This window comes from Gadus macrocephalus, chromosome 22, assembly GCF_031168955.1.
Source record: "Gadus macrocephalus chromosome 22, ASM3116895v1".
Taxonomy (NCBI): domain Eukaryota; kingdom Metazoa; phylum Chordata; class Actinopteri; order Gadiformes; family Gadidae; genus Gadus; species Gadus macrocephalus.
Window position 1 is genome coordinate 12,559,890 of NC_082403.1, and position 17,053 is coordinate 12,576,942.

General features: G+C 47.2%; 1 protein-coding gene across 8 annotated transcripts in view; it reads right to left on the reverse strand.

The window, feature by feature from the left end:
- ppp1r9a (protein phosphatase 1, regulatory subunit 9A) overlaps positions 1-17,053 on the reverse strand; it is a 47,869-nt gene that overhangs the window by 28,786 nt on the left and 2,030 nt on the right. For 3 of the 8 annotated variants that reach the window (XM_060043413.1, XM_060043415.1, XM_060043417.1), the window contains exons 1-2: positions 15,426-15,758; positions 12,596-14,079 (exon numbers count right to left, since the gene is read on the reverse strand). In XM_060043413.1, the coding sequence (XP_059899396.1) occupies positions 12,596-13,936 (1,341 nt within the window). In that variant the 5' untranslated portion in view covers positions 13,937-14,079; positions 15,426-15,758. Of the gene's footprint in view, positions 1-12,595; positions 14,080-15,425; positions 15,762-15,837; positions 15,912-17,053 lie in introns of those variants that run through there. The other 5 variants (XM_060043416.1, XM_060043414.1, XM_060043412.1 and 2 more) reach the window with 4 other exon arrangements.

The window sequence follows — 17,053 nt, forward strand, 5'->3', positions numbered from 1 at the left end:
ACGCACACACACACACACACACACACACAGGACTGCGCTGCTCTTGCATCATGCAGCGCTCCGGTGTGCCAGACTCTGGCCACACCAGACCTGCATGCTGATGCAGTGCGTCTGGTGCGGCGGCGGCGGCGGCTCGCGGGCCACGCTGTGCTGCGCAGGTGATGCGACGGGCGCATTGCTCAGCCACGCCCCTCCCCCCCTCCCCCCTCCCCCCTCCACCCCTCCCCCCCACCCCCCCACCCCCCTCCCCCCACCAGCCCATCTGTCTGCAGGTCGGTTCCTTGTATGACACGACAGTGACACAGACATGCATAGAATAACCCCCACCAGACTGAACCAGCCTGCTCCAGACGCTCCAGCCTCCCCGGCTGTTATTCATAGACATCATTCATTACCATCCCGAGCTCAGTGGCATCGACCGCACGGTGGGTGTCTGCATAAGGATCCTCCCCCGTACCTCCTCATATGGAGTCGCATCCTATAGTCATGAGTCAGGATTGACCGACTGACTGACTGACTGACTGGCTGGCAGGGTGCTGCTGATGTCTTGTATCTGAGCGGCCTTTACTTTGCTGCCTGCGAGCCCATCTGTGAGCCCCCCCCCTCATGTGTAGCTGGATGTCTGTAGAGCGAGTGGTCAGGTGACAGCTCGGCTGACTGGCAGGCAGTGGGAGGGGACAGGCAGGGGGAGAGAGGTGCTAGCAAAACAAAGCATCCAGAGGTGTACCACACGTACAGAATGGATTGCAAAGTGTCTTACAGTATGAAAGTACAGTACACGGATGCACTGCGTCCGCGTAGCTTCTCTTCATAAGTAGTCAAATACATCAGCGTGCACACCTCGGGTTTAAGTCTCTGCAAAAAATGTTTGCAGAGTTAAATTTAGTATTTAGCCTGAGGGAGAGCCTCCCCTCATAGATACACAAGGCCTGGCCTCGTTTGTGTACTCTCTATGTCCCATGACAAATAAAGTCATGTGTGCTGCACCACAATAACCTTCCTCCCCCCACTGTAACCCACACCGGATACTACTGGAGGAAATCCAATCTATACGTGATGTAGACAATGAGCCCGGGGTAGCCTGAGGCCAAATACAAAGGTATTAAGAACCGATATTTTGATATGTTTAGGGCAGCCAACAACAAAATGGGTCAAAGGCCAGCATATACGTTTTAAACAAGTTATGGTTAAGATTAATTTATAGAATTAGAGTGTGAATGTATATATTGAGAATTAATTAGACATGATGCTTTTTGGTCTTTAATTGGTAGAAACACATAGTAAACTATCCTGTCTAAAATATATAGCCGCAATCAATAATAGTAATAAACCCAATGACACCGTAGCATTGGACGGCATCGTTCCTCGGTCCTGCGTCCGCTTCGTCCTTGACCGATCTCATCATCAACAATCATTCGAAGCCATCTAATAACCAACGCTGGCATGTTTTTACGTCTCTCTGTACAGTTTGCTGGACTGGTCACAGGTAGAGACATTTATACATGAAAAACGATGTTAAGCATGAAGAGAAGGGCTGTATGGCACTCTGGCAGTCAATCCAGCCCTACATCGGTGACCCACTATGAACCTGGGTATGGGACAGTGGGACACATCCACCACCCAACATCATCAGCTGATCAGCAGAGGTAAAAAACACGATAGTGTACCGCCATGTATCAAGTGGGTGCTGACGGACACACATGTACTCAGACAGTTACTGCAGTAAACTGCTCAAGTCTGACACACCCAAAGAGGGAGAGAGAGCGAGAGAGAGAGAAGGAGAGAGAGAGAGAGAGAGAGAGAGAGACAGAGACAGAGACAGAGACAGAGACAGAGACAGAGAGAGAGAGAGAGAGAGAGAGAGAGAGAGAGAGAGAGAGAGAGAGAGAGAGAGCGAGAGAGAGAGAGAGAGAGAGAGAGAGAGAGAGAGAGAGAGAGACACACACACACCAACACCCGCACACCATACACTTGCACACTGTCAACAAATGCTAAGACCAGCACTCTGGGCGGTCCTGAAGGTCCCAGGCCATTGGCAGCCACTCCGCACCGTAATGGCTTCTCTCAGCCTCTCCATAACAACTAGCTGCACGGGTACATTAGCATGTGCACCCTGTTCTGGGACACAGCGAGAGAGAGAGAGACAGAGACATAGACAGAGGGTGAAAGAGAGAGGGATGGAGAGAGGGATGGAGATAAAAGGAAAATTAGTGTGGTAGAAAGGTGGAGGGCGATGACACGAATGCATTAAAGCAGGAGATTGAATAAAAAGGGAGGTGAAGGAGGTGGAGGGGGTCATGGAGAGATAAGAAAGGGCAGGGAGCGTAGACACCCAGTGGAAGAGGGAGGGAGTAGAGAGAGAGAGAGAGAGAGAGAAGGAGGGCAAGCGAGGCAGCACACAAAGCGACACTGGAACAGTATGCGGCTGCAATGGGGAATGAAAAAAAGAAAAGGAAAGGAGAAATGAGAGTGTGTCAGAGAAAATGGAGAACAGGAGAGACAGACAGACAGACAGACAGACAGACAGACAGACAGACAGACAGACAGACAGACAGACAGACAGACAGACAGACAGACAGACAGACAGACAGACAGACAGACAGACAGACAGACAGACAGACAGACACAGACACAGACACAGACAGAGACAGAGACAGAGACAGAGACAGAGACAGACAGACAGACAGACAGACAGACAGACAGACAGACAGACAGACAGACAGACAGACAGACAGACAGACAGACAGACAGACGGTACATCTCTCTCTCTAGACAGGCAACCAGAGGACGCCACATTGCGTGATGATCAGAGGTCCAACCTTTTGGGGGAGAGAGAGCTCCAGCTCAGAGCTCCAGGGGGGGGTTGGGCTGCACCACCAGACCCTGACCCTGACAGTAATGGGCCATCACCTGATCGGGGGTTGACCCATGAATGCACTCACCGGAGCACAGCGTCACACACTCCATCAAAACATGCGTACGTAACCATGAATCACGGCTGTCCATCTGACCGCGTTTCGTTTAAACGAGCGCTGCAATTTGAGGATAAAACACAATGCAACATACATGTGGACGGCGGCACAACGACGTGTACCATGACGTAACGGACACGGTATACACGGTACACTGAGAGCCAGTGAACCCAAGACGACAACAATGTGTGGAGCTCCGTCAGCGCAGCGATGGATGTTGTCTGTCTGTCGATGTTGTCTACCCATCTGTCTATCCGACAGAGGGTTGAGTTTCACGGTCAACATCCGATGACATAAGATGCAGGGCCATCTAACTGAATAGCTCTCTTGATGTGATTTATCGACTGGGGTGCTGGACCAAGCATGCTCAATCCAGGCCGTCAGAAAGCTCTGGCAGTGTAGGGGGAACCACATCCTATTCATTAGGAAGAGTGTAAACGAGGGTTAGAGCACACACACGCACGCACACAGGGACACAAACACACACATTGCAGCTTGTATTTCGGTAGTATTTCAATACCAACTTCACCACTTTCCACTAACACACACACACACACACACACACACACACACACACACACACACACACACACACACACACACACACACACACACACACACACACACACACACACACACACGTGCAAACACAAACACACACGCACAGACTTAATCAGGGCATCGAATGACTTTCTCTCCCTATCTCTCTCTCTGGCTTTCTTTGGCTCCCAGTCTGTATCTCTGTCTTTCTGTCTCTAGGGATATCCATCATTTATCTGTGTGGGGGGGGAAGGGGAGTTCATCATTGTTGACTAAATACTGCATGCATTTGGGTTTACTATTTTTGGCAGCGGTCAAAAACCCAACCCACGCTTTGTCTTTTAGAGGAACCGGCTGCTGGATCGGCAGACAGGGTGTATCATGTGTTGTCACTTCCTGTATTCGGAGAGTGGGCATTGGGTTTTGCGTTGTGACAGACGGAGACGTCTGGAGACAAGGAGAGACCCTTAGGTTCTCAACAAAGCATGGCCAACTATTGCTGCTGCTGCTGCTGCTGCTGCTGCTGCTAGGGTAAGAAAGGCTTCACCGGGATCAAGTGAAGCCTCATTTGCGTACTGCTCGTCTCTCTCTCTCTCTCTCTCTCTCAGCGTTTGCTTACTGTAGTGCACCCGGCTGGGCGGCGCTGGGTGCCTGTGGGGGCCGCGGAGAGGAGCAGCAGAGGACACAACGTGGAGAGAGCAGCAGAGAGGGCGAACGAGGTTGTAATGAGCAGGGTGATAAAATAGAGAGTAAATTAAAGAGAGTGAGAGGGAGACCGAGAGAGAGGGAGAGAAAGAGAGGTTGGCATTAAAGCAGGGTGCGGGAGAGGCAACAACCTTGTAGAGAAAGGCTGAATCACACACACACAAATACACACACACACACACACACACACTCACCAACACACAAACACAGACACACACACACCACTCAACCAGAGACACTGGGGCTATGGCAAGCGCAGTCAACAGCCAATACGATCACATTAAATAGAGAAATTACTGTTGGGGGGGCATAGACGGCGGGTTTGGAGTAGAGGGGGCAAATTGGCCAGGCTGGCCCAGCCCGTGTGCAGCCACCCACCACTGATGACATTAAGAAGAGGACCTGCGACGTCGCAGAGACCACCGCCGTCCAGACGGAGATGGATTGCCCACCCCTGTGGCACAAGCCCAGCTAAGCCAGCAGTGGATTTAACAGAGCCTGGCACACAAACACAAACACACACACACACACACACACACACACACACACACACACACACACACACACACACACACACACACACACACACACACACACACACACGTCGTGGTGGCAAGAGACATTGGTCGTCATGGCAGCCAGAGACATTGCGTTGTTATGGCGCCAGAGACATTGCTCACCATGGCGGCCAGAGAAGTTGAGTTGCCATGGCGGTCAGAGGTGATCGCCATGGCAGCCGACCGACTGAAGTGGGAGAGGTCTGGTTGCTCATTTGATGAGAAAGTTCCTGGTGCTGGGAAGGAAATATATGAAACCCTGTGTATGATGGTTGAATATGAGCGGAGTGACGCTTAGAAATACAAACAAGAAGACAAGGTGAAAAAAGGACTCTCGTTCCTCATTTCAGACAGGATGGCCAGGACATTCACAGAATTTGAGATATATAAGATACATTGAGAATCTAATAAGTGTTATGGCCTAGGCCTAGGGGAACCAGCCAGTAGCATGGAAGTTGTCCCCTCCCTACTCAGATTGCCACAAAAACCATCCAATCTGGTTTTGAACGCAGAAGTAATTTATTTTACATTAAACTGAACAAAACGTAGGAAGACAAAACTCACATGAACACACAACACTTTTGATTGAGCAGGAACAGGCCAGAAAGGTGTGGTACACTATTGATTTTTAAAACACCTGGCAAGATGTTCTGCCACCTGGCAAGGCCATCAGTTGGGTCACACCCATACATTAAGCAAGCACACAAATCATCATCATCCAATCAACTCAAACAAACAGGCAAGGAAATATGAACACAGGGAGGGACATTAACACAAACATCTATGACCATTACTATAAGAAACATAGAGAAAACAAGGGTGAAATCAGGGATCGTATTGTTCAGTGACGTATGTACTATATACAGTATGCATAAGCTAGACTTGTAAAAGTAAAGAAATATAATTCAATAACGGTGTGTGACGCATTTCATATACAACTTCGGTCTTTATAATGCTCAAACACAAGTTTGAGCATTATAATTCAAAGTTTAACCATTCTATCTTCAAAAAAAATTGAACAGAAATTGGTCTTTTTGGTGGGAAGGCGTAGGATGATGCGAAATAAAATAATTAGCGATAATTCCCGTCCTTTTTACTCTCTACTCCAAAAATGTAAGGAGTAGAAAGTACCGATATTTGTGTTTAAATGTAGGGAGTAAAAGTTAAAGGCTGTCAGAAAAAATTATAATCAGTTAAGTACAGATACCTGTAAAATAAACTCAAGGACAGTAACAAAGTATTCATGCTTCCATACTCCCGTCTCTGAATATAACGTTGTGTGAAAACCGTCCCAACAGTATCTGGCAGGAGACAGTAAGTGCCCGGACCACCATGAACAAGACCCATTGGTTAGCCCGAAATAGAGAGAACAACTGGGAATACGGGAAGTGAAAGCAGGAAGCTCCCCCAGCGAAAAAACAGAGATGGAGCCAAGAGTTGCTAAACCAATGTAACTCAAGGACAGCCACCCGTGGCTCCTATTGTGTCAGGGCCACAGTAGGGGAGGTTGGATTTGGAAATGAGGATTCAAACTGGTTATGCTGACGGCTGTGTCTTGCATGCGAATCACTCTTTAATGCTCAGTGACTTTGCTTCATACTTCATCAGGCTGTTGGGACGGTGATACAGTGTGGAGAGCAGCGTTATGAGGTGCCACGTTCTGTGGTTCTAATCGACTCTCTGCGTAGTGTAACGATAACACCATTGGAAGACTGTGTGCCCCACACACAGACTGTGTGCACTGTGGCCCCAAATCAATGAAAGAGTGTGTCTGTAGTTTCAACATCGGATGGAAGATATCTTTACCAACTGCCATTTGTGTACATATGTACAATAATGTTTAACTCAGGACAATATTTTCTCTGAACAAAGATACAACAATGACCTGTCCAGCAACTGAAAGCCTTGTTCTGTAAAAATCCATTTGAAAAAACACTCCAGGAATAACACACGTCCAATTGTCAGGAATAACACAAGTCCAACAACTGTTTCTAGTTGTAGAATGGAGTTACACAAGACAAATATCCCCACATTGTGAGCCTTTCACCACTACCATAGAGTTGAAATCCATTTGGTATACTTCTGGCAATATTATGAGTCAGCCAAAAGGCTATTACGAATAGGGGTGAAAAGAATTATTCATCTGAGCATGCAATTTGTTGCTTCCACAATACTTCATCACCAGGTTGACAAAAAAGCATATATATATATATTTGTTTTTATGGCATGAAGCGTCAGTTATCTTAGTGGAAGCAAATAATGGTACCAACCTACAGAGGTCGCTATAATGTAATCACCTGTTCTGTACGTTAATTAAAAAACACTGACGGGCTTCTAGAGCTCGAACCCAAACATTAAACCTATGCGGTGACCTGAACTAAAGATAAAATCGCACAAAGAAATCGTAATATCAAATCGCAATATTTACAGAATTTTAACATGACACAATCTAGGTACATATTGCATCAGCGCTCCAAAGCTGTAGCAATCATCTCGAGAGGTCCCTGTTGATATGCTGTGCGTGAGGGGGGGTTTGTAGTAATGAAGTTCGAGACAAGCGTGCAAACGGGTCACAAAGGCGACGGATGACGACAACGCTGCCCACTGTTTTGGTGGCCTACTGGCCGTACTGGGACACCACTAGACCTGTCTCGCCTTTCACGGGGCGCATTAAAAATAAATCCCCCTGAGAGGATCGCATGTCAGAGAAACAGAAAACAAAAACATCGATGCATTAATGATGAAGAGACTCAAAACCAAGCTCTGTCACACACACACACACACACACACACACACACACACACACACACACACACATACATACACACACACAGTCACGCAGCACGGATGTCCTCAACGCTGGCAATCAGGCGATAGTTGACTTTGTTGCGTTCTGGAGTACCATGGCGAAATAGGGTTTGGGATCTGGGGGGCAGCGCTGGATATTGCCGGTAGACAGTAGTCAATTTATAAAATAGGATGACGCCATCCTTTGAGTCAGGCTGCCTAATATATATATGATCCAAATAAAAACAGATATATAATATTTGTGTAATGTTTTAGCCCCTGCTCCCTACACTGAATCCATCGATTATCTTTTCCCAGGTAAAACATTGGTGGTTTTATCAAAACGTGTCGGTGGGCTCAATTACACAGTAGCTTCTTTATTAATGTCCTCATCAAACTCTGTTCTCCTCTGTCCAATTAGGAGAGGCCAGGGAAACCATAATGAGGAAACGGACGGCTTCTCAGAGAATGGCTTCACTGAGGAGACACATGAACACTCACACACATCAACACACACACTCACACACACACAAAAGAAGAGGAAGGAGGAGGAAAACAGTGGAAACAGGGGGCGGCGTCAAAGGCTGAGAGAGAGAGAGAGAGAGAGAGAGAGAGAGAGAGAGAGAGAGAGAGAGAGAGAGAGAGAGAGAGAGAGAGAGAGAGAGAGAGAGAGAGAGAGAGAGAGAGAGAGAGAGAGAGAGAGAGAGAGAGAGAGAGAGAGAGATTGAGGTTGGGCTGTGAAGATGTATGGATCTAGGAAAATGGTGTGATGTTCAAGAGACACCTTTTACCAGCTGTAATTGTGTTTGGCAAGTTGAGACTGCTCACCAAAAAAACGCCCATGAATACTTTTAGTAATGTCCTAATGTACTGCAACATCATTTAGAGCCAAATGGAGTTAAATATCGGGTTCTTTTCATATTTGACCAGCTCAAAGATAGAACTGCCAATAATACATGTTGTAGCGAGGTGAAAGAAAGCCATGAAGCATAAGGATACATCTTCAAAACTAGGATTTGTCATGCTTATCATATATGAAACTTTCAGTTACAAATATATAGACGGGACCCTCTGCCAACATGTGTGGGAACATCATACCCTGGCTACTAAACCGCATTCAGTAGTCAGAAGAACGGACTGCACCCAAATACAATAATCCCTTCGAGTCCGTCTGCAAAGTTCCTGGCTATGCACCATCTCATCTGAGCAAATTATAACGTTACAGACGTTTCCATTAAGGCAGCAAGACATAAGCAATGTTGGCAAATTTGAGATAGCATAGATAAAATAGTGACTTTACATCCTCACAAGAAGAGCTGCCGTCATTTATTAAAACCCAAATGAATACCCACGTCTTCCATATATGTGAAGACGTGGGATGAAGTGATCGCACAGTTCTTTATTTAGATGAGGATTGGATGATTTGGGTCAGATTTACAATGAGTCCCTACACGTGTTGCTTTTGGCCCAGTAATCTGCAGAGATGCGGAAATCTGAGTTTCAGCCAATGTTCCAATAACGACCTCACATCCTCTTATGATAAACTTACATCCTTTGATTACTAGGAGCTAAACCACCAAGACCTAGAGGGTCCTTCACTCAAAAGTCCTATAGAATTCAAGTTTATGCATGTCTTTACGCTTTAGTGCCGATATTTAATTCTAAAGTCGTAAATCATAAGAACAATACATAATCCAGATAACGTCTTAAACCAGTGGAAGAATCCCACAAACGTGTTTGTCTAAAGCCCCATGAGCACAGAACGGAACAGTACAATTTAAATAGATTCAAACTCAAAAACTCTCGTTAATGTAGTCTGCTCTCTGCTGATTATAAACGGACAAAACCTCCCGTTTTTTAAAAAAATTTGATAATACTGCATATATCCAGACATAGACATACAATATTGAGAGTTGAAAGAGAGTGTTCACAGAGATCTTGATATCGGTCAATCTCCTCACATGTACAAAAATCACGATGTGCTCCCTCTAAAGGCATTCACTCCATACAGAGAGCCTGAATGACTTTCATGGTTTGGAGCCCTGACATTAAAATAAGTTCTGAAAGACGAACAGCAGAGATCCTGTTGCAGCCTCTCGTGTCAAAGCCCTCGGGCGTCCCAGCTCCATATCAGAAGGACATTTTGTAACCACGGGCAGTGCATTTTACTCGTGCTATTACTAAGTATAAAGTCTCACAAGACCCAGAGTCATATGAGGAGCCTGAGAGGAGACGCCTGGGATGGCAGGTGATCATCTGAGCGGCTGGGGCCTACTGCAATCCACTTCAGGCACAACGAACCTGCACTCTGCCGGGCCAGGATCAAGTGTAAACAACGGTGCACAACAGGTCATGGATGACAACGCTGCAGACAGCAATGAAGGAGGGTCGGAGGGGGCTGGCACATTGCTTGGCTGAACAAGGAAACTGATACACTTTCCATAGGTCAGCGGTCAACCAATAGGACGGGTGTTGTGATTCTACTCCTACTGCTCCTACTACAAATAATAATATGGTATTAATAATGCATTAATAGAGTATTCAGAAATAGCATATGTTTTGTTACTGTAGAAAGTAAAATGAACAGATGGGACGCACCACAGCGATGTGCTTCATCGTGTGGCCGGTGACCACTGGCCGTGGATCAGGGGGAACCAGAACACGACGCCCACAGCAGGAACGCCGACATCTGGCCGTGTGCCACTAAGATCTCTAAATTAATTACGCTTTCAAAGCCGTATGTTGATATGATTTTATCGGCTTTACGGGAGCCACACAGAGAAATATTACACTAAGAGGAATAGGGGAGGGGGGGGGGGAGAGGAGGAGGGAGGAGGGCGGGGGGGAGTCAAGTTAAGTCAAAGATTAGCGGGGGGTCAAGTCAGTCCCGTGCGCGGTCAGCCCGCAGAAAGAGAGAGGAAGGGCTTTGTCTGTTTCAGCAGAGGCCAAACAAAAGACAGGCTGCTGGTTGTTAGCCCGCGTGGCGACAGAGGGCGTGTGCTGCAGGCAGGTGGGAGGGACGTATGTAATGTGGAACCATGGACGTGGGCCTGCATTTAAATGAGCGTGCGTGCGTGTGAACGTGTGTGTGTGTGTGTGTGTGTGTGCGTGTGAGCACATGGTTGTGTGTGTCCTTGTATAAGGAGATGCTGCGTAGGGGTAAAGCAGCCTCTTTTGAATTTCATTTCCATATGATTAATGGGCATCATGTTTTTTTTTGGAGAGAACACAGAAGACTGCATACCCACTACCCAGTATTCTCCGCCCCCCCCCCCTGGAAAAGACAACAGACAAAAGAGGGAGGAGCCAGCATCCACCAGCCTGACCGACCTATAATTGGACCACAAGCGGTGTGCTCCACTGTGTTCCATATTCACATAATGAGAGTGTTAGCACTCAGACTCTCTTAGCCTAGTAGACAAGCCCCATTCTGCACAAAGGCTTAACCGCGTTCAAACGTTGTTGTTCAAAACATAAAAAAGGTACAGAATGCAGGGTGTAGCCATAGATCATCCTTAAAAAATGCCGGTATTGTTGCAATTAGTGACGCTCGAGGTTGTTATTTGATGGATAAAGTGTGATATTGTCTGTGTGTATCTGTGTGTATCTGTGTATATCTGTGTATATCTGTGTGTATCTGTGTGTATCTGTGCGTGCGTGCGTGCGTGCGTGCATGCGTGCGTGCGTGGCGTGCGTGCGTGCGTGCGTGCGTGCGTGCGTGCGTGCGTGCGGGCATGTGGGTGTGTACCAATGTTATTGCTTAAATTGTGCGACGACGGGTATATTTGTTTCTCTAAGCAATCCATGCATAGATCGTGTTAGAGAGAGTGAAACAGAGGGGAAAAGCGAAAGAGAGAAATGAGAATAGGAAGAGGAAGAAAGCAAGAGAGAGAGAGAAAGACACCCATAACCAAAGACGTAAACATAGTTTCCACTGGGAGATTAGCGAGCTAGCTTGTCATATTTACTTCTGAATAACTGGGCTAATTGTTCTGTTTCAATACAGCATGCTAAGAGGATTGATCCCTAACCCGTGGCATGCTTGTCAGAACTTAATCCATCGCATAACACTTCATGTCTACTGCCATGTCTGGGGTTAGCACGGACACATAAGCACATACACATGCATACCAACATCAAGTATACATTGAGGAAGTTAAGCTTAGTTATTCCAAACCAAGGTAGATCGTGCAATGGATTACATAATGGGTCTTTAATCCCCAGACATGTCCCGCAGCTCTAAACCCTATTGTGAAACGAATGACCTCCAACAAAACACATAATATTCTGGGGGGGGATTGATCAGGACATCATGGCTGCATTGTTATCATTAACAATGGTTCTCTTGAGAGAGGCTGTCCAAATACTGCAATTATTTGGTCTTTATGTAGGGAAATATCCATGGAGATGGAGGTTTAAATTGTGTTTTAGCTATATCAAATCAACACAAGACACAACTATTATTCTAAGAGTATAATTTGTCGATATATATGCTAAATTTGTTGGCATGATCTAAGCTCAAATCATCAGATTGTATAAGCCCATGTTTCTATCGCTGCACAAGTATAGTGAGTGATGGCAGAACGGGATCATCACATGTTGGTAGTGTGAAAAGTGCGTGGGGTGCGGAGTCTTCGTGACTCATGCACACATGCACAGATGTTCTTCCAATTCACATGCCAGTTTTCCAGAGGGCAATGCAGTGACCTCAAGCTCTGCCTCAAACTCGCACAATAAAAGCCCCTCTGCTTCAGCAGCAAGATAAGACAGGTGGCTCAAGTGTTAGCTGCTTGTCTTACCAGAGCATGGTTGGTAAGCATGCTAACACTAGCTAACTAGTTCACGGGTTATGGAGTACTTTTCTTTACGTTAGATTTCCGCCAGCTTATAGTCATTGCAAGATGATGGTGGTTTTTGTACTCTTTATGTTGACTATAAGGAACAGATTCAGCCAAGATTATTGTATCTTGTTCCTCATACTCTCTCAAAGGGACTTTAGTCAGTGTGTCATCTGCCCTCGGTTACACAACTCACCGTCATAGGAGCCGTGCTGAAGCAGATCTTCCTCTTCGGAGGGACGTCTTCCTGGTTTTCTTCCGGCAGACCGGGGATCTCCGTGAGCTCAGCACCCGGGTCGTAGATGGTGTCGTCGTCGTCGTCTCCGTAGAAGTCGTCCTCCGGGTCCGTGCAGCTCTCCCCCCAGCCCTGGTAGCAGGCGTCTCCGTCTGCGTTAAAAATGATACGCTCGTTCCCCGCGTAGTCCTCGTCGCGGCCGTCCGCTGGCTCTTTGCCGCCGTCTCGGACCTTCTCTCCTCCGGGAGCGTCCGGGCCGTCCTTCACCGGGGCCCCAGAGTCCCAGCGGTCCTCTGCGTCAAGCGCATTCGCTAAAGAATTGGACAGGATGTCTTCCTCCAGGTTTTTCCTTCCGGAATCTTTGTCCTCCTCACCGCACGATCCGTTGACCTGACCTCCGTTGGTCTGTGCGGCCGACGCGCCTCGCCCTCTGTCGCCGGGGCCGTCTGCAGCCTGGCCGAGCGCGGCCGACCTCTGCGGGGACCCTGTGACGGGCTCCGCCTGAGGACTCGGGCAGAGGAGGTCCTCGGCGGACGCGGACGCGGGGAGCTTGCCCCCTGTCCGGTGACGCTGGGAACCGCGGACGGGGGACTGGCGGGAGTCGTCCTCGCTGAGGTCCCCTCCGTGGCCCCGGTGGTTCCCGTCCGGGGAGTAGAGGGCCCGCCTGCTGACGCCTCGGTGGTGCGCGCCCTGTCGGTCCGACTGTTGGTCTGCGTTTTCAAAGACGGCGCTGAGCTGGCTGACGGTGGGCGAGGACGCCTCCGCCCGGGAGCACAGGGAGTCCAACGAGTCCGTACTGCCTCGGTTGGATCTGCTGCCCCGCCAGTCGTCCAGGTGCTCGTGGGACCCCCTCTTGTCCCGCCCGTGGGGGTAGACGGGTGATTGCGACTGGTCGCGGGACTGCTGCTCGAACCGCATCCTGGCCTCGGAGAACTTGGCTCCCGCGGCGCCGATCCGCTCGGCCGACAGCGAGTGCTGGAGCTTCAGCACCAAGCCGTCGGCCTTGTTGACGGAGTTGCTGGGCTTGGCCGTCTTCTGCGGAGAGAGCTCGTCCCGGGTCTTAGCCCCGGGGGGCTCGGTGCCCATCTGCATGAACATGTCCTTGATGCGGCTGACGTGGGCGCCATACTGTCGGCCCCTGGGCTGCTTGGGCCGCTCGGGGCCCTTGGGCTTGGAGCCGCCGTCAATGAGGGGCTGGTCGAAGGCCTTCTTAAGGGCCTGGAACTCGGCGCGGTAGGCGTTGCGATGGGGAGAGGCACTCCGCAGGGTGGTCCTCTCCCCGGAAGCCTCTGTCTTCAGCATGATGTCGCCTTGAGAGCCAGAGGGGATTTCAACATAGCAGTGGCCTGATTAGAACATGGAAGTAAGTTGTCTGGCGTGACCTACTGCGGTACTGGCAAATCTAATCCCAGTGGCGCTCGGCTTCCATTGGGTCCCGTTCAATCCTGAGGGAAATAAAGAGAGATGTTAGCGAGATGCAGTGCAGATAAAAGAAACTGTATGCAAAAAACATGGTAATAAGGAACTGTCGTTAGACTCTCCTCGTATTGGAGAGAGCCACTTAAAAATATAGAAACGGAAAGGTAAAAGCAACTCTCACTGCAAAGGCCAAACTGTGATTATTACACAGATACAAATTCCAAAAGAAAGACACAATCATTATGGATCAGTGAACACTTTAAGAAGGCAAGTACTAAATTATAGCAAGCCTTGGTCTGAAGCTCTCTCTGATGAGGTCCCGTTAGCAGGTGTTGTTCACGTCAATAATCAATACTGCTTTAATAAATGAATGAAGGGAGCGTCCTGCTGTTTTGTCATTTTCCAGATCTAAGGCTGGATTGAAAACACAGCATAATCCTTAGATGTTGTCCTGTGGAAGTCCACTGTTGGCCAATAAACATCCTTCCTATTATTGACCAATGGATTTTCCCAGAGGTGTAATAGCATACCTCTTTCTTCAGATGTGGTAATGACCAATGACCCTACCCTACTTTCATTAATATTTCTGTCAGTATACATAAGGAGATGAGCTTTTGCCCTCCATCACCAAAACAAACCAGTCGCCCCCCCCCCCCCCCCATGAGCGTCAGAACAAACGCAACCAGAGCTAATGCCACAAGCATGTTGTACTTGTTATTAAAATGGTAAAAAGAATAAAATGAACATTCATGAAAAAAGTTAATAAGAGCAACTTCTTATTATGCATGTTGATATCATAATAGGCGAAGATTGGTTATGATTCGCAAGTTAAGCTATAATGCATCAATAAACAATATACTCCCCAACAGTCTACAGGCCTGGATAGGTTTTGGTGAAACCGTTGATGAGTGCAGCAGAAACACAGCAGCATCAGTTGCACATAGGCTGGGGTGGCTCTCCGTTATCACCGCTAAATAAGTTGGAACGATAAAGGGAGGCGAAATCTATGGGGATGAATCTATGCATCAATATTTACTTAATGGTTCGTGTTCTTTGGGTGGACAATGCATGCACAGTTACAACTTTAAGAAGAGAGGAATAACACGGAAGGTTTAAATGAGTGAAAGCAGCCTCGGAACAGATTATAAGGAGAGCCGCACATCCAACCACAGCGCATATTATTGTCATGAGGAGCTCAGGTTGTTTTCCTCAGTGAACAACACTAAGCCATATTCCGTTGAATGCGACGTCGCCTTCTATCACAGCAAAATACCAAATGACAGCGCTTTCTCTTATATTAGGGGGAAAATGCATAAGTTTCTAAAATCATTCACAATGATGCTGCTACAATGTATAAAAACGATTGACTTACATGTATTGCTGCAGCTTCGTGGTGCGAATAAACAAACACACAGTAGTCCACTGAAATGCATGCATACTTAACTCCTAGATGGATTTGACAATGATATCCCATCCCAGGATGGTAAACAGCCCAGACCAGAGTCGCCCTTTCTAAACATCTTGACACACTAGCCAGGGTCTGCCCATGGTCTGCCCCGCTACAGCGCCATTGCAGGCAACGAGTGATGCTGCCAATGAATCGCACAAAAGGGGGGGTCGGGGGTATTTGGCAGCTCCTCCTATGAGGAGATGCACTAAAGCGCGATTTCCGGGAGCACACTATTGAACATAAGCCCACTATAGAATAGAGTTAACAAAAGTGATTTTTATTACATCCGATTATTTGCGAAAATATTACTGATGTGACAGGTGTTGAGTCTTACTGCGGCAATGGTTTGGTCCAATAATCTGCGCTCGGAAGGGAAGGGGAGGGGAGGGGAGGGGGGGTTCCAGCGAGCTGCAGTGACAGAAATACCACCACACAATAACTTCACTGGGTCTCTCATGTATTGACGAGGAATACAGAATACAAGCATATGTTTATCCAATGAATACCGATACATTATGATGAGATCAAAATGAAGCATATATTACAGGGGTTGTAGTTATTACGCGTGTGCGCATACCAATACGCGCGCACGCAGGCTCGCATTCAAACTCACACCTTATATTGATTGACAAATCATAATCTTATGTAAGCAAAATGCTCAAATCAGGACGCTGAATATGTGTGAAGCTTTCCTGAAAGTCATTTTCAGTTGTTCTATCTGCTATTTGATTATCAATGCAAGATAAATAGATTGCTCGATATGCCTATGGGCACACTGTCAATGATTTGAGCAACATAGGCTACATTGGAAAATATTAATGTACATTTTGTATTTCCAATGTGTAAGTGCTTTATAGATTCAATACATTAGCAAACAAGAAATGTAACATTTGACACTTGAGTGTTTCATTGTGTGAGATCAAGAACTTTATTCTTTGAACCTGGGTCGAATGGTGCATGAAAGACTTCTATTAAAATGCTGTCTCCCTGATGTTTTCTACTTCTCTGGCATCTATAGTCTGCTTTTACTGATAAAGGCAAGGTATAATTGCCTTAATTTAGCCTGAGTCCACTATTAGAAACATTCAACAGCATTTATTATATGAGGCAGAACTTGTTTTAAATAATTGTGTGGTCATTTTCCCCTTCGAAGTAAAGATTGGGACTAAAACAAATGTACGAAATAGATCTATTGTGCCATGTACACATTTTATGTCATGCCATTATTTTTTATGTTTTTGAATACAAAGGCAAGACAAATGCACACATACACAAACATGCACACGCGCACACACAAACACACACAGATGAATACACGCAAGCACACTTTTTACTCAATCCTAAACACCAGCCATCTCAAGACGTTGCTAAGCAACCTAAAAATAATCTTCTGGGGATAAATAAACGGGAGGGTGAGAGAACAGACCAGCCACACATTGCAGAGCATCCAGAACAAACAGTGCTGTTTATCATAGGATATTAAGCAGCAAATTGCTATGGAGTGCGTGTGTGAGTTGTTGTCGTGAAACCATTGCTCGGGGTGCGTTGAT